The sequence below is a fragment of the Myxine glutinosa genome, chromosome 5 (assembly GCF_964187855.1).
Source record: "Myxine glutinosa chromosome 5, kmMyxGlut1.1, whole genome shotgun sequence".
Taxonomy (NCBI): Eukaryota; Metazoa; Chordata; class Myxini; order Myxiniformes; family Myxinidae; genus Myxine; species Myxine glutinosa.
Genome location: NC_136265.1, coordinates 199166411 through 199194294, shown reverse-complemented (window position 1 = coordinate 199194294; position 27884 = coordinate 199166411). Strand labels below are relative to the sequence as shown.

The 27884-nt window shown below is 41.4% G+C and overlaps 1 protein-coding gene across 1 annotated transcript in view; it reads right to left on the bottom strand.

The window, feature by feature from the left end:
- Window positions 1-27884, bottom strand: part of LOC137428270 (protein kinase C epsilon type-like) — a 391842-nt gene that overhangs the window by 94252 nt on the left and 269706 nt on the right. The window contains exon 13 of the mRNA XM_078779348.1: window positions 23918-24056. Within this exon, the coding sequence (XP_078635474.1) occupies window positions 23918-24056 (139 nt within the window). The remainder of the gene's footprint in view (window positions 1-23917; window positions 24057-27884) is intronic.

The following is a 27884-nucleotide window of genomic DNA, read 5'->3' as shown; positions in this document are numbered from 1 at the left end:
CAATTGGATTGACTACTGTGTCCTTTCCCCTGACTTTTACTGTACTACTCTAGGCACCGATAGTCGTCATTTTGTCATCATGGCGAGGTTTGATGTCTGTGAACCTCTTGCCAGTCATTCGTGATGCCGCTGTATGACCAATTTCTACAACATTATCATAGCTTGCAGATGAATCTGCGACAATGCCAGTGGACAGGGACTCTAAACGATCTGGTTCATATCCTGCAAATGGTGGATGTACCTTCCGCCACTGCACAAAGATGACACGATCCCTGTTGTCCTTTGACCTGATGTTTGGGCGCAGGTCTTCGTGTTGCTCTGAGGTAGCTGCGTCACATAGAGGAATACAGCGAGGGAGTGCGTGGACCCACTTTGTAAGTGTGCTGTCTGTGATACCCCGGCCGTGAGTCATTCCTCCAGATGTTTTGAGCATCCGCATCAATAACTGTTCGATGACCTGGTCAGAGAAGTTTCCTCCCCAAAATTCATCAAGACGACGGATGGTAAAGTAACCCTTCTCAGTAAAGTGTGCGTACTTGTCCACTGGCATAGTTTGCTCGAATCCTTCCATCTGTTGTAGATACAGCCGTGCAGACTTTGCAGAGGGAATATTCCCTGCAGCAGGGAAATGTGGGATCATTTTCCGCACACAGTAAAGATGAAACTTCCAGTCCCCTGTCCTTCCAGCAAGAATGAAGTGTTGCAACAGGGTCACTTGTTGGATCTACTGCACCCAGAGCTTCCCAGTTCTGCTCTGACCTGCAGCTTCGTCAAGGAGCTGTGAAATTACCAGGCTTAACTGTTTGACACACTCCCCCTCGGCAATATATCAGTGGCATTTTGATCCTGGTAAAGAAGGGCTTTGATGGATTGTCCATGCAGCCGGGTTTATCTAATAAGACACAAATGAGGGCTGCTGAGGTAAGAATGTGGGCACCAAGTGCACGTGAGACAGCATGGCCCGTTAACATGTGTACAACTGATCTTTTGGCATAAACCCTTTCCCATAGTTCTGCTAGCCCACTTCCTGTCATAATGTGACCAATGCTTCCAAGGTAAGACATCAAGAGACGGAATCCACCGAGACGCACAATGATTTTGTCTATACCTTGAGCACCAGCCACTATTACTGCAGCCTTAATGTATAGAAGCTGGTCAAAGGTAACTGGACATATTTGCAGGCGATGCTTTTCACACTCTTTCTGTGCAAAGCTTAATGCAGTATAAATAGCGCTTAGATTGGAGGGGTCCAAAATAATGAAGGGAAGAATTTATATTCTGGTTTTCTCATACTGATCGCTCTTTACTGCAAGTTTCATGAATCCACTCCATGAAGGACATGGGGCTAATTCTAGAATATAGCCGACAGCCCAGAGGGAGTCTAGGGCAACCACTGAATGCAGACAATGGAGCTCCTGGTCAGGAATCTTTAGGGGCTCCATTACTTCAGATTGCAGGCCAGGAACAGTAGGTTTGATATATGTCCTTATAGGGGTGCCAACTGTTTCAGCGGATGGTAGTTTGACTGGGCGTTTTATGGGTGAAGTACTCACATTTTCAGGTGGAGTTACACAAACTATGCCACCCATAGTGTGGAATATGTGTTGTGACCAGTAAGTGTAGCTACATTGAAGTCAGCGTTATCAAATACAAACTGTGTAAAACCACCTAAGTCGTAAGATGGTTCACCACTGGATACCAAAGCAGTTTCAAACCGCTGTACCTCCTCATCGTCATCAGCAAAGCCCATACTGCTCAATATGTCAATCAGTTCATGCGAGGCATATTTGCGGTGTATATACACAGTCGTTCCAAGCAGCAGTGGTGAAATGAAGGATTTAGGTCTGCATGGTGAAATTATGGAATGTGCTGAAGCTGTACACCTCCTATTTGTAAACATGGGACTTCTACCTTTCCGGTCCACTAAATTGTGCAGGAAGCGCTTCAGAGAATCCGGTATCAAGGTGTCTCCATTTTCTGTTTCTTCCAATGTAGAGTATTTATCCATGTCATATACCTGGCTTAGCGGTTAGGGTGCGGCTTGGGATCCTAGGATCCTGGGTTCTGAATCCTGGTCGATCGCTGAATTAACACCAGGGGGGTTGACTCAGCCTGTCATCCTTCCGAGGTTGGCAAATTGAGTACCAGTTCACTGGTAATTCCCTGTGTGTTGCAAGAGGCGACTAACAGGGTTGGCGGCAGGAAGGGCATCCGGCCATAAAACATTGCTTCAAAAAGGGGACCAAGGTGCCTGAAAAAGGTCAACCCCCACCCTGCGGGGAAAAATGGCGTCTAAAGGTGGTCGTTATTGGATTGCTTGTGCTTGAAAACCTCTGTTTAGATACTTTATTTGCGCCTCTGTCATGCCACAATGCAAAGATATGTAGAAAATAGAGAATGGCGGTCATCTTGGGCGCCATCTTGAATTCCCACTTTAGCACAAGGAGGATTTTCGGGGACTTTTGATATTTGTTATCATACTTTTATGCATCTTTCCTGAAAGTTTCAGCTTGTTACCAATTTCTTCCAGGTTGAGGTCTATTTTGAGCGATTACTCTTGGCCTACCAGCGGTTCACAAGTTATCGCTGTAACGAATATCCGCTATCCGCCTAACGCCTGTAGAGGCATAAATACAGGCCTGACATTCGACTGAAGATGAAAATAAATATTGGTTCACGAGTTATCAAGTGACCACTATATTCGTCATGTGTGTGTGTGTGTGTGTGTGTGTGTGTGTGTGTGTCTGTCTGTCCGCAGCATAACTACCCGATGATATCATCCGATCTTGATGAAACTTGGGTGGGAGGTTGATATCATGATCTAGTTGTGTCCTGCCCAGAGTGGGCATATTGCGCCCATTGTGGGCGGAGCCACGCCCGAAAAAATATGTCTTTTTAGGGGGTAATCGAGTTCAAGCTACATCTTCTCCGAGGGGTTTGGTGGAATCTGACAGGGGTTTCGATATTTGGTTAGGCCAATGTCATGTGTCTCGCCCCAAGGAGCTCGATTTTTAATTAAAATTTTTATTTATTTATTTATTTATTATTATTTATTTTTTTCATTTCATTTTTCACCAAATTTTCGGTATTGTGTAGCTAACTAACCTCATAACTGATTATACATTATTTTCTATCTCATTTCAAGGTCAGTAACATTCGTTTTGACATTTCCGGGCCCGGCCTGTCCGGGCCTGTTTCGGTCATAGTCCGCCCTTTGTCATTGAATACCGCTCGCTCGTGAACCATCGTCGTCTCCTGACTTGTTTGTATTATACCTAAATATTATACCATTTGCATAAGATTTTACGTGTGATTTCTACAATAAATGGAACCACTTTGAATGGTAAGACCATAATTTTCATGTGTTTGAAATGTTACCCCTATTTTAGTGCCACCCTAGTATACACGGTAATCAATCCCGGGCCATATGGAAATGTTACCCCTATTTTAGTGCCACCCTAGTATACACGGTAATCAATCCCGGGCCATATGGAAATGTTACCCCTATTTTAGTGCCACCCTAGTATACACGGTAATCAATCCCGGGCCATATGGAAATGTTACCCCTATTTTAGTGCCACCCTAGTATACACGGTAATCAATCCCGGGCCATATGGAAATGTCATGCAAGGATTTTAAGGAGAAGTTTTAATGTCCGTCCGCCATTAACTTAATACCTGCAGGTTTCCCATGACTTGTTGGAGAAACGGAGCTTGTCGACATCGGCCACTGGTGATATTATTCCCAAACAGCAGGAACAGCCATGCCAGCATTAACAGAACATGGAACTCATTAAGGCGACACAGGTATACCACGAACGGGCAGGTGCCCAGCTTGGAAAATGAATGGTAAATTCCCATTGGAACAGTAAATACTCACAACAAATCTATACTTTGCTGACCTTGCTGACCATGTTCCTTGTAGCTCTAGCCAGCCAAGATTAACTTGTGGGTTAAAGTTGAAGTACACTGAAACACACGTAGGTTAAAAAACAAATTGGGGGGGGGGGGGGGGGGGTGGTAAATGATCTTCCCCTTTAAGTTTCCTCTTCAGTATCCAGATATCAGAACATGGGAGGAATCAGTGTCATCCCTCCGCAAAGAGACTGCGAGCACATACAATAACAAAGGGAAATTCTCCAACTGCTTTATTACGATCATTCACCAAATGAGGCTAATCCTTATTTTTAATGGAGAGTTCAGGTTTTCAATCCCGCACCCCCCCCCCCCCCTTCCTTCCTACCTATAATAAACGTAAAGAAAGCAGATGCAAGAGGAAACGAAAATACTGCTGCCACGTTATTTTCATTACGCCGCGGCAGTCGTAGGCCGAGCGCGCAACAATTTCAATGATCCCATTTGTGTTTGTTACTTGCAAAATCGAAGATTTTTCAATTATATTGGTCGGTTGTGTCTGTCTGTTTGTCTGTCTGTTTGTCACCGACCTACAGGTCACAATTTTCAACCGATCTCACGAAACTTCACCAAATGGTAGAGTTGGTCAAAAGCAAGAAGCCTATTGTTTTGGGGTCAATAGGTCAAAAGGTCAACATAGGCCAAAGGTCACCAACATAGGCCAAATTTCTAAAATCCTCAATTTTCATCCGATTGACTTGAAAATAAAACAGCATTTGTGTATTGCCTCACTGAATTGGGAAACCAGCTATTTGAGGTCAAAAGGTCAAAGGTCAACTCAAGGTCAAACCTCTAAAATCATCATTTTTCATCTTAAAAATCGTCACTTTTCATCCTGTTGACCCGAGCTTTGATCAAGATCGTAAATTTTAATCTTCATGAAATGGACAATTTGTTGTATCAATGGAAAACTTTTGGGGGGGAGGGGGAGGGGGCGGATTTTGCAAGTATCGTGATCCGCATGACGTCTTCTTGTTTGTGTGTTTGTGGGCAAAATAACTGATGAATGAGGACAGCTTGAATCACCAAATTTGGCACAGAGCTTCGTACGATGAACTTAAACTTTGAGCTCACAAGAAAAAAAATTTAAATGAAATTTCGTGGAGGACTACTTTATATTTCCTCCGAACGCAACCACGTAACAGTGTAGGTTATCACCCTCTGGGGTGGTATTGCACGAAGAGAAAAAAAAGGTGTGATTAAGCACCTCCATTGAATGTGTTCTAGTTATGATAGGTTATTCCTGTATTATTATCTGAGAATGGGACTATCCCTTTTTCACTTCCTGGGGAAGCTCAAGCTTTCAAACTGGAGGCCTCCCTTAGCCCATCTTAGCACCTACAGAGGAACCATTCACCAACAATGATAATATCAGAAGTGAAAAAGAAGGTGACATCAAATATAGGACACAATCCTAGCATTACTCAAAAGGCGTTTAGGTAAGGTGTTATTATTAAAGATTAAATGAGAAATCAGATTACAACAACAAATTTTGACATCAGAATCATTTTTATATAAACAAAGTCAAGGCTCGTGGAAAAGCTAGAACCCAGCTTAAATTAGAACGGCACTCGGTGGAGCGCATACCTCCGCCAGGCTAAACAGTTTACGTTTTGTATCCCACTGACCTGGATCCGCACCTGAACCAAAATCGAATCGGCTTGTTCTTGTCACTTACCCAACTCATCCACCAAGTTTTGTCATAAGTCGTCCACAACTTTTTGAAATAACATGCTATACATAATTTTTGGCCTTGTATCTTAAGTGATGAATCACTTAAAAAGTTTTCATATCCAGATCCGGATCCAGATGTTCACCAAAATCTAATCATTTCGTTATTGTCACACACCCAAACTGTAAACCAAATTTCGCCCGAATCCGTCCACAACTTTTTGAGATGTCCTGTTCATATACAAACAGACAAAAAACAAAGATAGGGGTGAAATATATAACCTCCATCTACCTTTGGCGGTGGAGGTAATTCGATTACCAGTCTAAATGAGAAGACGAATATACGAGACGAGACGCGTGTGAATTAGACTCAAATTGCAGCCTTATCAGCCAGGAAGCAGCATGGCTTTAGAGGTGACACAATTAAAACTGCTTGTAATGAAAGAGCAAGAGACATTGATGGAGAAAGAAAGAAGCAGAAGAATAAAAGCTTAAACACATGCCATGAAATAATGAGATGCAATAAACTCACAACCATGTATGAGGCCTTATCACAAGTCATTATAACACATCTGTTGGTGAGAGAAATGGGCGGTTTGAAGGAGTTTCTCAAATCTTTCAAACTTTTTCAAATCTGCAACAGCCCCGATGATAACATAATCAACAAGAAAGAACAATCAGAGATTGCAGACCCTCACCAGGACGTGGTTGTATGGTGTTTATTAGCTGCTGTGTTTGTGTGGTTTATTGACGACGTACATTTATGTTCAATCAAATATGGCTGCCGAACCACGTGATGATGACGTCATCAATATAATTCTCCCATACAATTTTTGTGTAGATCATGTTCAAGAAATTTCTAACCGATTGGATTGAGCATTCCACTTGTCTAATTATGATGTCATAATGAAGTCACCGGTGACACCATCATCTATATTATAATAGCCGTAGATGATTCTGTCTGTCTGTCTGTTGGGCGTCTGTCCAGGGTGTGGCTTACTCGGTTTGCAGAGTAGCTCCACCCATAGCTCCACCCATTCTGGGAGAGCCTTCGCTTCATATAAACAAATATCCACCATTTTATTAACTCGCATAGCTTTGAGGCCTGTTTTGTAGGCCCATGGTGTCTTGCTCTCTCTCCCAGTTTTATTTCAAATCAAATTCGATATATCATTTCATTTTTCACAGTCGCTAACATAGTTTTAGACTCGGTTGAAAAAAAACGGGAAGAAAATCCGATGAAAGTTGCCGTTTATAGAACGAAATGAATTCTCAAACGCCTGTAACTTCAAGGCCATTGAGTCTCTCTCACGCCTTTATCTCCAATCTAACTCACCATATGATTTCATTTTTATCGATGGTTTTGGACTCGGTGTCAGCAACGCGGGAAAATGCAGAGATATATTTTAAAAAATACACCATATCACCGCCCAACAGCCAACAAGTATCATACACCGCCCAACATGACACAGACAGCGACATGTCGACATTATCGCTTTTTCTTTAAACCGAGTGAACCGAGCCGAACCGAATACACCGAGTGAATTCACCGAGCGAATTTCATCCAATTCCACCGAGTTTCATGAAATTACCGAGAGATATTTCTTCGTTTTTATTTTATTCGTTACCGGCAGAAGTACCCAGCGTTGCCGGGCGGGGGAGGGGGGAAGGGCACGTACACTTTAAACATGTATATACATGTGGGATGTGGGATATATACATGTGGGACATGTGTACGTGAGTGTGTGTACGTATGTGTGTGTGTGTGTGTGTGTGTGTGTGCGCGCGTGTGTGCGCGTGCATATGTGTGTGTGTGTGTATATATATGTGTGTGTATGTGTATGTAGGCTAACCCCCGCTCTAACAGGGGAAATGGCCTTAAAATGCATGTTGTTGTTGTATGTGTATATATATATATGTCTGTGTGTGTGTATGTGTGTATATGTGTCTGTACGTGTGTCTGTTTTTGTGTATGTGTATGTGTGTGTGTGTGTGTGTGTGTGTGTGTGTGTGTGTGTGTGTGTGTGTGTGTGGAAATGTATATATGTGTATAATGTGCATATATGTGTATATGTGGATACATATGTGTATACATATTTGCATGTGTGTGTGTGTGTGTGTGTGTGTGTGTGTGTGTGTGTGTGCATGTGTGTCGATGTATGTGTGTGTGTATATGTGTGTGGGTGTATATGTGTGTGTGTGTGTGTGTGTGCGTATATGTAAACATGGGCCGGTGTGTGTGTAAAGTGTGAGGAGGTATTGGAGAGGAAAATGCAGAGATATATATTTTAAAATCGCGCCATGATGATAAACTAAAATACACCGCCTAAAATAACAGTCGACATATATTTAAAATTCGTCACACACATCCATGCCCGTGGGATTCCCACGGGTGGGAATCCGACGGGCATGGATGTGTGTGACATTTCGACATATTGAGTTAGATGCTGCGCCTGCACATTCAGTTATATAAAATGGTTACTGGCAATTGATCACATCCACAAATGATATAATCCACACAATTTATGTACTTTACATAACGTTAATAGGAATACATGCCCGTGTAGATGGGAATGACATATAATTCACCGAAAACGTTGAAGCAACCGCATAATATTGCGGTGATGTTTAACTCTGAGTGAGAATAGTTCTAAATTTTAAAAACTTTCTTCTGATATTTGTGATTTATTTCAAACAAACTGTATTTCCCATCTACACGGGCATGTATTCCTATTAACGTTATGTAAAGTACATAAATTGTGTGGATTATATCATTTGTGGATGTGATCAATTGCCAGTAACCATTTTATATAACTGAATGTGCAGGCGCAGCATCTAACTCAATATGTCGAAATGTCACACACATCCATGCCCGTGGGATTCCCACGGGTGACCCCGCTAGTGAATATATATTGTTCCCCATGTGGAGTTCTTGACAATGAGGCATGTTTACATTTTTTACATATAGCGGTTTCAAAGATATAGAGGTGCAAAGGTTTTCGGTTTTTCCAAGATGGCACCAATACAACGTGGTATATGACATCATAATTACCATTAGGCGCTCCTATGGTGAAAATATATTGGCAATCGGACCAACTGTTGCAGAGAAAAACATACTCACGTTCTGTGCGGACAAACAAACAAACAGACAGACAGATAAACAAACGGACCCAAATGCAATAAATACACTATCCTCTGGTGAGGGTACAGCTCGTGAATAATATATTACAAGAAAATTCTGATTCTGATGTACTATACTCTGTTAATGATCGTCGGGGCTGCCGAAGCAGTTTCTTGGTAAGGATTATACTGGGTGGTTTGCCATTGCCTAGTTAGGGCAATAGGTCACCTACTCTTTGTGAAGAAAACTGTAGGGTCTTTAACATCTACCAACTAATGTCGACGAATGGGTCGCCCATTTAACGTCCATGAAAGGGATGGTATACACATTGATGAATCAATCACTCTGCCTGTGTAAGACCGGGATAACAATTTATGTTCAAACGGAAAACCAAATAGTGCATTGGAGTCATCAGAAGGAACCCGAAGAAGTAAAGACCAAAGATGGAGTCATCAGAAGGAACCCGAAGAAGTAAAGACCAAAGATGGAGTCATCAGAAGGAACCCGAAGAAGTAAAGACAAAAGATGGAGTCATCAGAAGGAACCCGAAGAAGTAAAGACCAAAGATGGAGTCATCAGAAGGAACCCGAAGAAGTAAAGACAAAAGATGGAGTCATTAGGAGGAAGCTGGATAGGATTCGGGTTTCAGCCGCTACTCCGCTACCCTGAAATCCATCCACGTGCAGCCAAGTGAGCCTTATTGAAAAATTACTGCAATAATTAACTTCTCCTTAGACAGGTAGAGAAAGAAAGAGAGAAATAAAGAGTAAAAGAGATAAACGAAAAGAAAGAGCAAGAATTAGAATGAATAAAGAAAAATGTGAAAATTGGAAAGAAGTGTGAAAGGAACAAAGAACAAAGATGTCAGGATGAACCCAGATAGACACATTTCAGAAGTTACTCCCTAGGCTCAAATGCAGCAACAGGTACAATCTACCAGCTGGCTGAGGATTCAAGAGATGAGTATGCAAACCTCTAGGCCATCATGCCAGCCAGACAAGAAAATACGAACATCTATATTATAATAGCCGTAGATGATTCTGTCTGTCTGTCTGTCTATCTGTTGGGTGTCTGTCCGGGGTGTGGCTTACTCGGTTTGCAGAGTAGCTCCACCCATAGCTCCACCCATTCTGGGAGTGGCTATAAACAAATATCCACCATTTTATTAACTCGCATAGCTTTGAGTCCTGTTTTGTAGGCCCGTGGTGTCTTGCTCTCCCCCAGTTTTATTTCAAATCAAATTCGATAAATCATTTCATTTTTCACAGTCGCTAACATAGTTTTAGACTCGGTTGAAAAAAAACGGGAAGAAAATCCGATGAAAGTTGCCGTTTATAGAACGAAATGAATTCTCAAAGGCCTGTAACTTCAAGGCCATTGGGTCTCTCTCACGCCTTTATCTCCAATCTAACTCACCATATGATTTCATTTTTATCGATGGTTTTACTTTTAGACTCGGTGTCAGCAATAATTGAGAACAATCCACACACGCGGGAAAATGCAGAGATATATTTTTTAAAATCGCGTCATGGTGTATCATACACCGCCCAACATGACACCGCCGGCAATGTGTCGATATATATTAAAAATTCGCTTTTGCTTTTCCGTTATGATATATTACTATTTCGTTTGATGATAGTCGTCACAAAAACGTCAACAATGATGCCGACATATATTTCTTCGTTTTTATTTCATTCAACATATTAGCCGGAAGTAAAATATGTTTCAGGAAATTACCGAGAGATATTTCTTCGTTTTTTTTATTAGTTATGTGCGCATACACTTTAAATAGGTTTATTTGAAATCTTTAATTTTCCACAATATAATTTACTTGCCATTTATCATTTGATGATTACGAGACAAATTCCTCTTGAGGATCGTGACAATTCATGCGTTGCGTGGAAACTTCCATTTCCAAAATGAATGAGACGATCGATGAAGAACGACTCGGTGTCACCAACGCGGGAAAATGCAGAGATATATTTTTTAAAATACACCATATCACCGCACAACACCGCCCAACAGCTAACAAGTATCATACACCGCCCAACAGCCAACGAGTATCATACACCGCCCAACATGACACAGACAGCAACATGTCGACATTATCGCTTTTTCTTTAAACCGAGTGAACCGAGCCGAACCGAATACACCGCGTGAATTCACCGAGCGAATTTCAGCCAATTCCACCTATTTCTTCGTTTTTATTTTATTCGTTACCAGCAGAAGTACCCAGCGTTGCCGGGCGGGGGAGGGGGGAAGGGCACGTACACTTTAAACATGTATATACATGTGGGATGTGGGATATATACATGTGGGACATGTGTACGTGTGTGTACGTGTGTACGTGTGTGTATGTGTGTGTGTGCGCGTGAATATGTGTGTGTGTGTATATATGTGTGTGTATGTGTATGTAGGCTAACCCCCGCTCTAGCAGGGAAAATGGCCTTAAAATGCATGTTGTTGTTGTATGTGTATATACATGTCTGTGTGTGTGTGTTTGTGTGTATATGTGTCTGTACGTGTGTGTGTGTGTGTCTGTTTGTGTGTGTGTGTGTGTGTGTGTGTGTGTGTGTGTGTGTGTGTGTGTGTGTGTGTGTGTGTGTGTGTGTGTGTGTGTGTGTGTGTGTGTGTGTGTGTGTGTGTGTGTGTGTGTGTGTGTGGAGATGTATATATGTGTATATATATGTGTATATGTGTATACATATGTGTATACATATTTGCATATGTGCATATGTGCATATGTGTCTGTACGTGTGTGTGTGTGTGTGTGTGTGTGTGTGTGTGTGTGTGTGTGTGTGTGTGTGTGTGTGTGTGTGTGTGTGTGTGTGCATGTGTGTCGATGTACGTGTGTGTGTATGTGTATATGTGTGTGGGTGTATATGTGTGTGTGTGTGTATATGTAAACATGGGCCGGTGTGTGTGTAAAGTGTGAGGAGGTATTGGAGAGGAAAATGCAGAGATATATTTTTTTAAATCGCGCCATGATGATAAACGAAAATACACCGCCTAAAATAACAGTCGACATATATTTAAAATTCGCCATACACATCCATGCGGGAATCCCACGGGTGACCCCGCTAGTCTTACTATAATGGAGCAAACGTGGATGTCGCCGAAACTCCAAAATGTACATTAAACAGTTCTAGGGCGTACGTAGAGGTTCCAAACCCAGTTGTATAACTCTGGTTCCAACCCCAATAATGGTCTTCATTACGCGTACTTCAGACGTGCACGTACTCCAGCCCGAACCACGGCCTGAGCTCCAATAAACTGCAAAGAGGGTACTCCTGCCCGGAAGGCGGAGGTGTCCGCTAGTAACAATAAAAGAGGAAAAAGTAAAAAGACTGAACAACTTGTCACAATGACTCATTCCTCGTTCATTAATGGCTGAAAATGTAACGAAATGTTTGTCCTGCTCCACAACTCAATGAGCCATTCCAATGAATTATACACTTGGCCTCTCTGAGTATGTTCAGGAAGAATGGGGTAAATTAAAGTCTGAATGCTGACACATGAGGAAACACGAATGACAGTAATGACATTCACAGACCACTAGAGTAAAGGTGCAGTAAGTGCAGAAATCCTGTGGATACATAGTTCAACATCAATCTTGGGCCGCAGTTTTCTGATAATTTTATCAGCAAGCCAAATGGTTGATACAAAATGTACAAATCTTGTGCACTTTAACTTGTGTGGAGATTGCAATATGAGGAAACCCGCAAGCGGTCAACTCACAGTGGCCGCCAACTGTGATGAAAGCAGAGTAGATCTGTCAAGCTTTACTAAAGTCATCAAGGGAGAGGGAAGAAGAGAAAGCGGTGAGAGACAGGAAGGATGTACGGGTTGGAGAAAATAGGGATGTAGCTGGAAAAAAAGAAAGATGGGGTGAGGAGGTACGGAATTGGCGTAGGTACTCGTCAGTCCGAACAAAAGGACGGCTTTAATAACCATCGGTTTCTCTTCATTATCTTTGAAAACAAAATAAATCCTTATGTTCCTGAAACAGAGGCATTCATCCAGCGCACAGCAGGCAGAGCAAAGCACATCTCCCAGATGATCCACACAAGCTTGGTATATTAAGCTCGTGCTTTAAACGTGACGTGCTCTCCAAGAGATGATGAGTTTGCATGTCACGTATGGAGCATCTGCCATTCCACTATGTGGATAAAAGTTATTGCCGGCCTCCAAACTCATCCGCCTGTCTACGGCCATCTTAATGATCGGTAGACACTGTTTTGGCAAGTCAATTATATGGTCTACTAGTATCAAAGCCTGTCAAAAATGACGCGTTGGAACAGTTTATTGATCGACCCACAGCGTGCTAAAGTTTCTTTTATTAGACATCCTACGGACGTAAAGAAACACTTGTTTTACTCTGTGCATGTTGCACATCACGTGCAACAAATTTCACGTCCCTTCATCGAGTATTTATTGTTATTTAAAAAGACGTTTCTGTACACCGCCCTTGAGGCTTGGTTTGTAAGCCACCGTCTACAATTCCAATACAAGAGACATAATTACTCTTTTATGGAAAATGTTTTTCGACTTTGTTTTGTCCTCGAAATTCGACCGTAGTGAACGCACATTCGTGACAAAAGAATTGGCCTTTAAAACCTACCCTTTATGAAGTGGGACAGACATTTGTACAAACACACAAACTGACTGTTTTATATGGCAGATGATCTGCAGTGGCCTATATTTAGCCTGTCAATCTCCCCTTGTCCCCCTCCTCCATCCTCAAGGGGTGTATTAGCAAACCCCTCCATGCACCCACTCCCTTACAATGTAGACATATATTGGCAAAGGTTGGCAAATGTTTCCTAATTAGTCCTAGTATATTCTGAAAGTCCTGTCCTCCATGGCTGAAACACCCGAGCTCTTCGCCTTTATTCTCTTTTCTGTATATCAAGGCTTATGGAAAAGATAGAGCAAAATGGAAAGGGGGAGTAGAAGTGAGAGTGAGATCACTAGGAAGGGGAGAAGGATACATGGGGGATTGGGGTGTTAAAAATCTAAACACAACAAGAAGAGGAAGGGGAAAGCAGGCACAGAAAAGGAACGGATCAACCGAGAACTAACAAAAGAAAAGAGGTGAGGGAGAAAGAGGGGAAAAATCACAATAACCTGGAAAAGGGGAATATTTGCAGACAAAACTTTGTGAATTGTGTCTAGCTGTGTGGTTTTTGTCATCTTCTGATGTCTACACATTTCAGTCTCGACCTGTCCCAATAGCAATCTGGATTTCTTTCGATTTGAAACCTGATGTGTGTGGCCACAGCTTTAACAGGCGAGGAACATGAACTCAAATATCAAGGGCACAAAACACCACACCACAGATTTTAAAAAGTGATGCAAATCCAGGGATAGGGGTTGAAAAAGGAAGCCATATGCTATTAAAGACAAAGTACCAAAAGAATGAAAGAAAGACAAGCAAACAAAAAGGCAAATGCATGTTACATCCCTTCAATTCAATGTTACATATTACAATAACATGTTACAATAACATCTTCAATGTTACAGTTCTGTCACTCAAGCTTTTGGGTCTCACTATCTGCCATGATCTTTCTTGGGAAAACCACATTTCCAAGCTGGCCTCCAAAGCCAGTCGCCGACTGGGCATCCTCCGTCGTGCGAAGTCCTTCCTCGGCACACCTGAGCTCCTCACCACATACAAGGCTTTCATCCGCGGCTCTATGGAATACTGTTCTCCCCTATGGGCTGGTGCTCCTGCCTCACACCTGGCTCGGCTTCACGCTGTTGAATCCAAAGCTTTCAAAATCATTGGAATCTCCCGTGATGAAGCTATCTCTGAGGGCCTTTCACTCACTCACCGCAGGCAGGTAGGTGGTCTTTCTGTCTTCTACCGACTCCTCTCCGGCCTTGCTCCCCCAGCTCTCTCTGTGCTCTGTCCCCCAAATATTCCTACAGGTCGCACAAGATCTGCCAGCAACCCTCTGATGGTTAAACTGCCGAAATCTCGGCTCTCTGCTCACCTTCACTCTTTCATTCCTCTTTTCTCCCGCCTGTGGAACAAACTCCCACACTCCCTTCAATCCCTCTCCTCCCTCCAGGTCTTTAAAACAGCTGTTCACCACCATCTCTTATCTTCCCCCATCCATAACCTTGATCTTTTCTACCCCCACTAATTCACCCCAGATCCACCTTGTTTGAAATTCCAACTTATTTCCTGGAAATCCTGGCAGTGTCCATATGTTTATACCTCTCCCACCCCCCCCCCTTCACATGCCTCCCCCCCTTCACATGCCTCCCCCCCAAAGCCCTCTCCCTCCCACAGATCTCTCGATGTCTCCATGTCTCTCGGTCCCTGCTCTCAAATGTTGTGTTTGTGTCCTTCCCCCTCTCTCCCCATCTTGTCTACCGCTCCCGATGTTATTTGTTTTATGTGTCTGTTTGTCTTTCTGTGTGATTAATGTTCGCTCTTTCACGAGCCTCGATGTTGTATACAAAAAAAAAAAAAAAAAAAAAAAAAAAAAAAATTAGCTTCGACGAGCGGATTCATGAACCACACAAATAGAAGGATTGATTGTTATTGCAGTCACCAAGGAAAGTTGGCAGGAATGGCCGATCAATAAGAGGCGCGCAAGTATGAGTGAGTTTGAAGAAGTGATTTTGCATGGCAGACAATGCCAGTAATATTCCTCCTCCAGGCTGAACAGTTTACGTTTTGTATCGCACTGATTGGCTGGGTCTGGATCTGGACCAAGATCGATTCGGCTTGTTCTTGTCGCCTGTGCAACTCATCCACCAAGTTTTGCCATAAATCAGCCACAAGTTTTTGAAATATCATGCTTTATACCGTTTTTGGCCCTGTCACTCAATGGTGAAGAATCAACAAATAAAATTACAAAATTATTGTATCCAGATTTGAATCTTCATCAAAATTGAAACAATTCGTCCTTGTCACACACCCAATATGTTCACAAGTTTTGCCATAAATCAGCCACAAGTTTTTGAAATATCATGCTTTATACCGTTTTTGGCCCTGTCACTCAATGGTGAAGAATCAACAAATAAAATTACAAAATTATTGTATCCAGATTTGAATCTTCATCAAAATTGAAACAATTCGTCCTTGTCACACACCCAATATGTTCACAAGTTTTGCCATAAATCAGCCACAAGTTTTTGAAATATCATGCTTTATACCGTTTTTGGCCCTGTCACTCAATGGTGAAGAATCAACAAATAAAATTACAAAATTATTTTATCCAGATTTGAATCTTCATCAAAATTGAAACAATTCGTCCTTGTCACACACCCAATATGTTCACAAGTTTTGCCATAAATCATCCACAAGTTTTTGAAATATCATGCTTTATATCGTTTTTGGCCCTGTCACTCAATGGTGAAGAATCAACAAATAAAATTACAAAATTATTTTATCCAGATTTGAATCTTCATCAAAATTGAAACAATTCGTCCTCGTCACACCCCCAATATGTTCACAAGTTTTGCCATAAATCAGCCACAAGTTTTTGAAATATCATGCTTTATATCGTTTTTGGCCCTGTCACTCAATGGTGAAGAATCAACAAATAAAATTACAAAATTATTGTATCCAGATTTGAATCTTCATCAAAATTGAAACAATTCGTCCTTGTCACACACCCAATCTGTTCACCAAGTTTTGCCATAAATCAGCCACAAGTTTTTGAAATATCATGCTTTATATCGTTTTTGGCCCTGTCAGTCAATGGTGAAGAATCAACAAATAAAATTACAAAATTATTGTATCCAGATTTGAATCTTCATCAAAATTGAAACAATTCGTCCTCGTCACACACCCAATCTGTTCACCAAGTTTTGCCATAAATCATCCACAAGTTTTTGAAATATCATGCTTTATATCGTTTTTGGCCCTGTCACTCAATGGTGAAGAATCAAGAAATAAAATTACAAAATTATTGTATCCAGATTTGAATCTTCATCAAAATTGAAACAATTCGTCCTCATCACACACCCAATATGTTCACCAAGTTTTGCCATAAATCAGCCACAAGTTTTTGAAATATCATGCTTCATACCGTTTTTGGCCCTGTCAGTCAATGGTGAAGAATCAAGAAATAAAATTACAAAATTATTTTATCCAGATTTGAATCTTCATCAAAATTGAAACAATTCGTCCTTGTCACACACCCAATATGTTCACCAAGTTTTGCCATAAATCAGCCACAAGTTTTTGAAATATCATGCTTCATACCGTTTTTGGCCCTGTCACTCAATGGTGAAGAATCAACAAATAAAATTACAAAATTATTGTATCCAGATTTGAATCTTCATCAAAATTGAAACAATTCGTCCTCGTCACACCCCCAATATGTTCACAAGTTTTGCCATAAATCAGCCACAAGTTTTTGAAATATCATGCTTTATATCGTTTTTGGCCCTGTCAGTCAATGGTGAAGAATCAAGAAATAAAATTACAAAATTATTTTATCCAGATTTGAATCTTCATCAAAATTGAAACAATTCGTCCTTGTCACACACCCAATATGTTCACAAGTTTTGCCATAAATCAGCCACAAGTTTTTGAAATATCATACTTCATACCGTTTTTGGCCCTGTCACTCAATGGTGAAGAATCACTTTAAAAAAAATTCTGATCCGGATCTGAATTCAAATTTTCACCAAAATTGAAACAATTCGTCCTCATCACCCTCTCCACCAAGGTTCACCCAAATCCGTCCACAAATTTTTGAGATATCCCGCTCACAAGCAGACAGACAGACAGGAGTGAAAACACAACCGACATCCACCTTCAGTGGTCGAGGTAACGAACACAATTACATCGTAATGAAGGAAATTAAATATTACAGTGACCTAAGGCTCTGGGATGAGCGAGCACAGAAGTAATATGTATGCAGGACAAGGATGTGCTTCGACATCACTGTGTTTGCTGCATAATGAGCACGGGGTTCGAATGGGAAAATGAAAAGCCCAAACCATGATGGCTTGCCTGTGCAGTTTGGAAATCCCAGCATACCATTTATGGAAGTAATGCTGATTACGCAGATAGCTCCGAACGAATATTGCCAGGATGCCAGGAAACGACCGCCATTTTTGAAGCATACTGTGGGATCCTAATGACCGCAAGCAAAAGTAGACAAAATAAATTGATGCGAATGCTCCGATGGATATTGCCTCGACCCGCATGAGACGTCAACCCGCATGGCCACGTTTGATTTTAATTAAAGGTCACGTCACAGAGATATCGGATGCTTCCAACTGGTTGGCAAAATTATTTTAAAATGGCGCATGACCTTTGACCTCTTGGACCCAAAATTGAATTTGCTCATCTTTGTATTACAGTCCATGATTTTGCTAATCTATCTATAATTCCAGTAATCTCTGTACGTTTGTACGTCTGTACGTTTGTCTGTGACCGCTGTTTCTCGACAACCACGGGTCCGATATACTTTTAACTTGCCAGGTATATTGCTGGGGACCCGAGGATGTGCCTTTTCAAGGTTTGAAATTAATCGGACAAGTAGTTACCGAGCTATGGCGATTTAGCCGTTCGCCGTTCGCTTTGGCGTTGCGAATGGACCAAACCATTGCATGTAAATAGAGGGGGGGGTTCTGTGGTCGTTGCGAATGGACCAAACCATTCATGTAAATAGAGGGGGGGGGGGGTTCTGTGGTCGTTACTGCCACGTGGTTTCAAAGTTTTTTTTTGTTGTTGTTGTTTGCACGCATGTTTTTTTGCACCCACGTACGGGCACGCCCTAGGATGTTTACACACACACACCCCTACACAAATTTTTTTTTTTTTTTTTTTTTGGCAAGGAACGGGCACCCACGTACGGGCACGTCCTAGCTTATATATAGTACGGGCATGCCCTAGTCTATCTATAATTCCAGTAATCTCTGTGTGTTTGTTTGTTTGTACGTTTGTCTGTGACCGCTGTTTCTCGACAACCACGGGTCCGATATACTTTAAACTTGCCAGGTATATTGCTGGGGACCCGAGGATGTGCCTTTTCAAGGTTTCATATTAATCGGACAATTACTTACCGAGCTATGTCCAAAAAACGATTCAACCAATCAGAGAGCAGCGAGCTATCGCGTGTGCCGAACGTGGCGAACACACTCTGCCTCGGATGGCACATTTGAGAGCGTATTCATTTATTTCCCGTCGGCAAACTATGTTGGCGTTAAACGATGTTTTAAAACTAATAAAAACCCCGGGGGGATTGTCACTGTACTCGCAAGCCGTTCGCCGTTCGCTTTGGCGTTGCGAATGAACCAAAACATTTCATGGACCAAACCATTTCATGTAAAGCGTTCGCCGTTCGCTTTGGCGTTGCGAATGGACCAAAACATTTCATGGACCAAACCATTTCATGTAAATAGAGGGGGGGATATAATTTTAGATATAGATATAGTACGGGCATGCCCTAGTTTGATTGAAATCCCTGCAGCGGTTCACAATTTTTCGTGGTAACAAATTAACCCGATAACGGACAGACAGCCGGACAGACATAACGGACGGACGAAAAAGTAATGTCTGCGGCCTTCGGCTTTGGAGGCATAAAAAGTAGACAGAACAGCAGGCTCCACATCGTCCACTCAAGAAACACCATCTCATGTATATCAGAAGACTCCGATATGCAGCATCCCTGTTGGCACTGCGCCAGCCAGGGAAGCCAATGATAGTTAAATCCAACCTCTACCTGGGATCAAATAAAGAAAATGGATTGCATAAAGGCAAGCACGCTCCCAACTGCCATACAGTATATCATATCGAAATTCTGTTTATTTTTGATCTTTTTGTTTTAACAATGTTTGCAGTTGCATCAGGGCTGGCAGGATAGCCAAGACTCCCGGAGATGCGCACACTCATCTCAAAGCTGCCGAACCTGAGATTGAATCTCGATATAGCTATGGATTCCCATCCTGGTGTTTCACAGGCATGGTGAGGCATCAATGTGGGATTTGTCTCTTAAAATGGATGTAACTCCGGCCTTGCTCCCCCAGCTCTCTCTGTGCTCTGTCCCCCAAATATTCCTACAGGTCGCACAAGATCTACCAGCAACCCTCTTATGGTGAAACTGCCAAAATCTCGGCTCTCTGCTCACCTTCACTCCTTCATTCCTCTTTTCTCCCACCTCTGGAACAAACTCCCTCACTCTCTTCAATCCCACTCCACCCTCCAGGTCTTTAAAACAGCTGTTCACCACCATCTCTTATCTTCCCCCATCCAAAACCTTGATCTTTTCTACCCCCGCTAATTCACCCCAGATACACTTTTTTTCAATTCCAACTTCTTTCCTGGAAGTCCTTGCAGTGTCCATCTATTTTATACCTCTCCCACCTCCCCCCAAGCCCTCTCCCTCCCACAGATCTCTCGATGTCCCTGCTCTCAAATGTTATGTTTGTGTCCTTCCCCCTCTCGCCCCATCTTGTCTACCACTCCCCTTATCATATGTTTTATGTGTCGGTTTGACTTTTTGTGTGATTAATGTTAGCTCTTTCACGAGCCTCGACCTTGTACACACAAAAAAAAAAAATACTGGACGTTAAGCCGGAGGACCAATTTACCAGCACTGGTTATTAAAGATCCCACTCTATCCTTCGTGAAGTGGAGATGAGTATTCGCCGGCTTCCCGAACAATTTACAAATTCCTGCCCGGACTGACTGCCGGCAAGGCAATGGCAAACCTCCCAGGAGTATCTAAACCTAACCCAAACCCTTGCCCAGAAAGTGCTTCGACAACACCGAAGATCTGTAAAGAGAGTGGCACATCCATGCTGATAAATGAAGTAGAAAGTAAACACGACCTCATTATCCACCCACAGTACATTACAATGAGTGCAAAAGTCTCATTTCCACCAATTACAAATTACAGAGCACCTATGACCGGTAGACAATTGTCTCCAAAACACACTGATTGACAAATGTAATAGGACTAGTAAAAAGCCCGTCAAAATGACAGGTTGGAACAGTTTATTTGACGGTGCAGCCTCGTGAGCATGCCAAAGTATGAAGCCTCGGCCTAGTGTCTATAGTGCTTATATCTTCTTTATATATTAGACATCATACGATGTAAATGAACACTCGTTTTACTCTGCGCATGTTGCACATCACCTGCAACAAATTTCACCTCCCTGCGCCTTGTATTTATTGTTATTAAAAAAACGTTTCTGTACCCCGCCCTTGAGGCTCATTATAAAAGCCACCGTCTACATTTTCCAATAGAAGAGACATAATTACTCTTTTATGGAAAATGTTTTTCCAGTTTGTTTAATCCTCAAAAATAGACCGTAGTGAAAACACACCTTCGTGTTAAAAAAATTGGCCTTTAAAATCTACCTTTATGAAGGGGGACAGACATCTGTCCAGACACACAAACTGACATTGTGTTTTATATGGTAGATAGCCATACGTGAAACAAAGCAAAATCTGTTTCAAAACAAAAGGCTTTTTCTTGTAAATCTCAGCTTGAGGAAATGTGTGTTCATGTGCACGTAGGCACACACAACACGTGTATATACGCAGTCACACCCTTCATGTTTAGGGGGGGGTGGTGAGGGGGGGGGGGGGTTCTTACATGAAATATATTTACTGTGAATTGTAATAAATTCATTTTAAATACAACTAGCAACGATACCCGCCCTATGGGCGGGGCTTCAATTGGGAAGCCCAAATGAAAAGGCAAAATATCAGAAATTGAAGGCTTTTTTCATTTTATTTTAAACGATTCATACAAACATCCGTTGAATCATATCTCACGCAAATCATCACAATCTAAACAGTACATGGCGCCCATTTTGAAAAAAGATTGAATTCTGCAAAACGGAAGCGGCCGCTACACGTCTTTCTCAGTCGCACGTTTATGTGTGAAGAGTGCGCGCCGAATCTGTAACACGGAAGCGGCCGCTACACCAGTTTCTCAGTCGCTTTGCACACGCTGCCATGTTACTTCGGAGGCACACGTGTATATAGGAAGAGTTCGTCAGGAGTCGATCTACTCTCTCCTGGTACGTAGAATAAACAGTATTTGTAGAATTTCAACAAAAGCCACATCACTGTTCATATCGGTAAATATTATTCAATCGTGTTTGAAAAAACTGGAAAATTGGAAAACGTGGAAAACAATATAGTCTGTTTTACTCCCAGGGGTCCCAGGAATACCCACCCAAAATATCGTTGCGATCGGTTGAGCCGTTTTTGCGGTACCTTCGAACGGACGGACGGACATTTGGTGAATTGTAGTAAGATGGTACAAGGACAGCAAGTAGTTAATGAAGAAACTTTGTGAGAAAAGCAAAAGTAATCAGGAGCTCAATTTTAATTAATGGGTGAATTTGAAAGAGTAGTTTTTGTAATGTAGGATGCAGTGATCCTATGTGGGTGCATGTTGAAGAGTTAACTGATCTGATGCAAATAAGAAGGCTTTCCAATTTGAAATGTGTCACACGATTGCCCGATCAATGGGCCTTTTTCGGTAGCACATCACCTGGATGCACATGGGACATTTTAGTGTTCAAAGCTCGAGGCTCGTGGAGGAGCTGAAAAACAAAGGCTGGAAGGTCAGCATCCTATTGCGGCACCGTGTAGACTGGCAATTGCCATTATTTGGATCTGTCCAATCTGTTCAGCTTTTATAGGAGCTTTTTTTTTAGTCGTGTGGGTGGTTTCCCACAAAACAATGTCACTATAAACTAGATGTTTTTTTATACAGAGGCTGAGGTTCATAGAGGAGGTAACCGTAAGTGACAGAAGGTTGAAACACTGGCAGTTATAAAGAGGGGCACAGGTAGACAAAAGGCTCAAATACAGACTATGTGAAGCGGAGTGACAGCAAGTAGAAAAGACTTGGGTTTAAGTAGAATAGATTGGGTTTAGAACAAATGTTATATGATTATTCACTTAGTGGAAGATCAACCCTCATCCTCCTCCCCACCACCATTACACAATCCCTTCGGTTTTCGTATTGGAGGTGGATCTGGGACAATATTGACGAACATGATAAGATTAACCACTTACCTAAAGGCTAACTGAGCTCCCATGATAAGGAGTGTGAATTTAATATATTTTAGAGTCTTTCTTCTTTTTGTCAGCTGCAGATCTATTAATATGCCTGGCAATTTGAATTCTCGAGAAATCCTTATATAAACGTTAATTATGTATTCTTGAACATGAATGACACTGCAAGGCCTCATCAAACTACAGGTTTATTAGGGCTTGAGCATGAAAGTAGTCCTAAGATCAATACTCCTAATGCTCAACACCACGTTACATTTGTCTAAACTAAAGGTAAGCAGGATGATGAATCCCACAAACGAGATGACTTAAAACACCCGTTAAAACTCACTCAGCCACTCCTCACCCACTTCAGGAGTGAAAACACGGCGCCATTGGCTGATTGAAGTAGATCGATAAGGCCTTGTGTGTGGCCTATTCATCAGGAACCATAGGCCTTTTGAGTACGCAATATAAACACACCTTAAGAGGCAGAGTCTGTAGGGAAACTATTTTGTACATACAAGAAAACCAATTGGCCAGAAAACAAAACCTGAACTAGAAAACATTTGAAAATGCAAAGCGCGTTGGTGTCCGTTTGTATGCAGGCGTCTTCTTCTTCTTCTTCTTCTGTATGCTCAAAATAATGAAAACAGTTAAAAATAAAAATCCAAAATGAAAATTGATGATTTTATGCAGCCTTGACCTTTGAGCTTCAGATCTAAAAAAAAAAAATCAGCTTCTAGCTTTTGATTGGTGAACCAATTCAGTGACCTAATATGCAAATTCTTAAAATTTCAGGTCAATTGGATTACAATTGACGATGTTATGTGATGCAGACCTTTCACCTTTTGATCTTTTGACAAAATTATTAATTTGCCTTCTCCATATTCTCATAATAAATATTTGTTGAAAATTTGATGACAAAACTCAAATGGTAAAAAAAGTTATGGCCCAGACAAGCCCAGATACACACACACACACACACACACACACACACACACACACACACACACACACACACACACACACACACACACACACACACACACACACACACACACACACACACACACACACACACGTCATGCAAAACCACATCTCATGCTGTGCAGAGGACGGGATAATAAAATTTACAATTTTTTTTTTTTGCTTCTCCGTCATCATTGCTTTGTCAACCCTTATTGCTGGGAAGGCCAACAATAACAAAATTGGACTTGCCTCCGGAGCAATGTAGTCAGGTGTCCCACAGAATGTGTTTGTCGTTGCTGCATTCCAAATGTTCTCTTTGCACATCCCAAAGTCAGCAAGCTTGCAATGGCCTTCCGCATCTAGGAGAATGTTGTCCAGCTTCAGGTCCCTGAGAAAAAAAACAAGTTATCAGTATCATATGGGGATCAGATAGTAATATGAAAGAAAATAAAGACATTGAGAGAAACCACTAAAACAAAGTCAGCATCCATATATAGACAACACTGTGAAGAAAATATTCCAGCACAATATGTCAGACCCGGTGGCATAATGATTAGATCTGAGACCGTGAGGTCATTGGTTGAATTCTGACCCTGGTCTAGTCATTGTTTCGGATCCATCACTTCCGCCTTTGTTGTTATTATATACTTGTAGGATTTTTAGTTTCAGGTAATATTGTTGTTAAGATTTTGTGTGAAATGGAGATGACTTTAGTAAAAGGTGAAAATAAGTGTTTGTGAAGGAAAAAGGAAGACGCAGCAAAGAGGCCGGAGGAGGGGAGGAGGAGCTTGGCAGAGAAGAAGATACGGCCATGAGAGAGATACAGCCGTGGATCACATCGAGGCTGCGAGCTGACTTTTTTTTATATTGGTCGCAAATGAGTTGAGGATTCCCGTGAAAGGGATTGCCCGCGACATCGTCCTATATTACGATTGCAATTAAACCTGCGTCTCAGGTTTTATTACCAAGCGTGAGTTATTGTTGGAGAAAAATCAAGCGCCTCCATTACAGACTGATACGCCATTTTGTCCTCGAAGAGGCTGTCCGCTTGGTGCATCTTGTTTTGTCGTTAGGATTTCCATATCGACCTCATTGTGTTGATTGCCGTTGGTTTACCTATCGACTCAATTCCCTTATCGACCTCTCACCTCATAACTCCTCGTCCGCAGTCGTGCCGATACCTGCCTGTTCTCGTCGTTCTGCACGGCTTCAACCATCGTGGGAATTAGTGCACGGACTTTGGGGAATGTTACATTCCACTCACGTTTGGCGTATCGCGAGTTCATTGCTTTGAGAGCATTGGGGAATGATGGTATCATCATATGTATTGTTCATTTGATGCAAGTGATATTTTCATGGTACTTTCTTTCATAGTGTTATTATTGTATATGTGAGAGTTCTTAATACAATTACTTGTTTTGTTCTGCAATTGCATTGGTGTGGTTTTACCATGGTTTATTAGAACACTTAAAATAGCAAGTCTTTCTGCAGTGTTCCCCCTCGAGACTTTGAGGTGCACCGTAACCGGGGTTTGGGGAAGTAATACGTAATAGTCATACCAAAGACTAAAAAAATGGTACGTGATGGTTCTTTGGTTGATGCTCATCATTTAAAGGCGAGAGCATGGACACGTCCAATAGGTTGTGACCCATGAGGAGGATGACATTTCACCACCTGAATTGCCCCTCAGATTGCAGACTAAAGCAAGGTCATAAAGATGGTCTCCAGTACCCAGAGTGCTCTTGGATATAATGTCACTTACACCAAGCTCAGAGTTTAATATTTGAAGTTGGGTCAGATGTTGTCTTGTGTGTGTGTGTGTGTGTGTGTGTGTGTGTGTGTGTGTGTGTGTGTGTTTGTGCGTGTGTTATTTGCGCTGCAGCTCATAACACTTAGATCCTTCAGCAAATAGATTCTTTTTATTTCCTGGATTTCTTTTTCACCACATATTTATTGAGCATGGTTTATTTTTCTAATTTAATCAAATTCAAAACACATCATACCCGTTTTATTTTCATATCTAGTATTTTAGCTCATTATTTCAATTTCATATTTACACATTTGATTAACAAAAGGTGCGAAACTTATTTTTCAAGCAATTCCACACCTTACTTTGCCAGTACAAGACATCTAAACACTTAATCTGCTCAACCCACTGGGGGTGTACAAAAATGCATTTGGTTGGAGTAGTTGAAACAAATTTTGCCCACACTTGTACTGTAAGTTGTAAAACAAAAGGAACTAAAACTATGAGCAGTTTGGTAGTTTCAAAAGAGCACAAAGTTCAGTTTTGTGGATATAATTGACGTTTATTACGTTGGATGAGTATATAGAGCTCGGTGCATGATTAGGAAAAATAAAAAAATAATGCTCCAAGTTAACAGTGCAATAAAAGTTGGAACAATTGAATTTTAAGGAACATTTGCAACATGAATCATCAGCCTTGTAGAACTTTGGCCTGAATGCAAAGCATTACTTCTGGTGGAAACTGAGCACAGCTCATCACCCATCTCACACCATACCTACCGTGAAGCATGGTGGTGGCAGAATAATGCTATGGGGATGCTTTTCAGCGACAGGGACTGGGGCTCATTCTTCTCCTTGCTAAATCTACAATCTGACTTGGACTCTCCTATCTATCTTCCAACTTCACTTCTGTTTCTAAATTCTAACTTGATAACTCTACGTCCCATCACCAATGGCTGGTAGGATAGCGTAAAGGCAATTTTACCTGTAGATACAGATAGATAGCTTTACACCACAGATGCAAACTCACTTCTGAGCTGTGAGGCTTAGGTTAAAATCCTGTCCCAGCTGTAAACTGTCATCCTGATGTTTTGCATGTAGGGTGGCACATCATTGTGAGTTCCGTCCCTCGGGAAAACAGGGCGTCCCCTCTGCAGGCAGTGGTTATTGTACATTAAAGATCCCAGAGTGTCCTTTGCAAGAGAAGGCGAGCTATCGCGCCGCTGAAGAAATTAAAAAATTCCTGGATACTCGGGTTGGGTATACTTCATTGGAGTGGCAACCCATCCAGGATTGTAACCCTAGCTAAGGAACTGCTTCGGCTGAACAGATGCTTTGCATAGACTATGGGCTTGACAGTAATAATAATGATGACCACTAAAAAATAAATAAATAATGGGTAACCACTAAAAAATAAGACGGTTATTTCTAATAACGGTTAAGCTCTACCTTAAGGGAGCACTACACTGAACACAGTAAAAACAACACTGAATCACAGTAATGCACTTTTTGATAAAATGTCTTGATTGAAAATATGCAAAACTATATATGTACATGTTGCTTGATATATGAACATTACATTGGTATACATTACATAGCATTATATTATGCATGGTTACCATGGTAACCAGATGCATACAAATGATGAATTACCACTTTTCAGCTTATATCTTCTCTATGACAAGTCCATTTACGTTCAAACTTGGTACATATATACAATACTAGGAAACAAACATTTTAATTGATGCATTTGTATAATTGGCATTTCGTGTTGCCATGGCAACCATTAATCGTCCAATGAGAATTGACATCCTTTAAATTAAAAACCCAAGGTCATAATACAATAAAACTCTATTAATATCTTTGTTGGGTCATTATCAATATCTGTGCCAAATTTGAAGTGAAAAGAATTAAGAATTCCAAAGTTATAGGGGAAAATGTAAACTAATATTATGTAAACACACATTTGCTGTAAGTGGCCATTGACATCAGGATTCCGTTTCCTATACATTGAAATTACAATTGCGTACAATGTTTTTCCATTATTTCATGAATCTGGAGTTCACTTTGCAAGTTTTTTCATTCTTTTCACCCTTGTACTTGTATGTTGATGGACAAACGCCTCTCCAAACTCCCCACTACCATATGTTTGGCCTTCTTCTTCAATAAAGCTTTCCTCCTTTTTTCTTTTTGCCTTTGAAATATTTTCCCGTATCTTTGTTTCCTGAACGGAAGCTTTCCTAGCAGCATCGTACAAACTTTTTTTGTCTTTTTTTTCTGCTGCTGCCTGTGTGTATAATGCCCCCTTAAGACGGTTAAGATGGTTATTTCTATTATTTATTTAAATAATTAATAAATAATAGGCCGTTGGCAGGGTAATGCAATTATTCATTTCAAGTTCTAAAACACAAATTGCTGCAACTGTGGCAAACAGACAATGACAAACAATCATTTCCATTCCTAAAGAAAA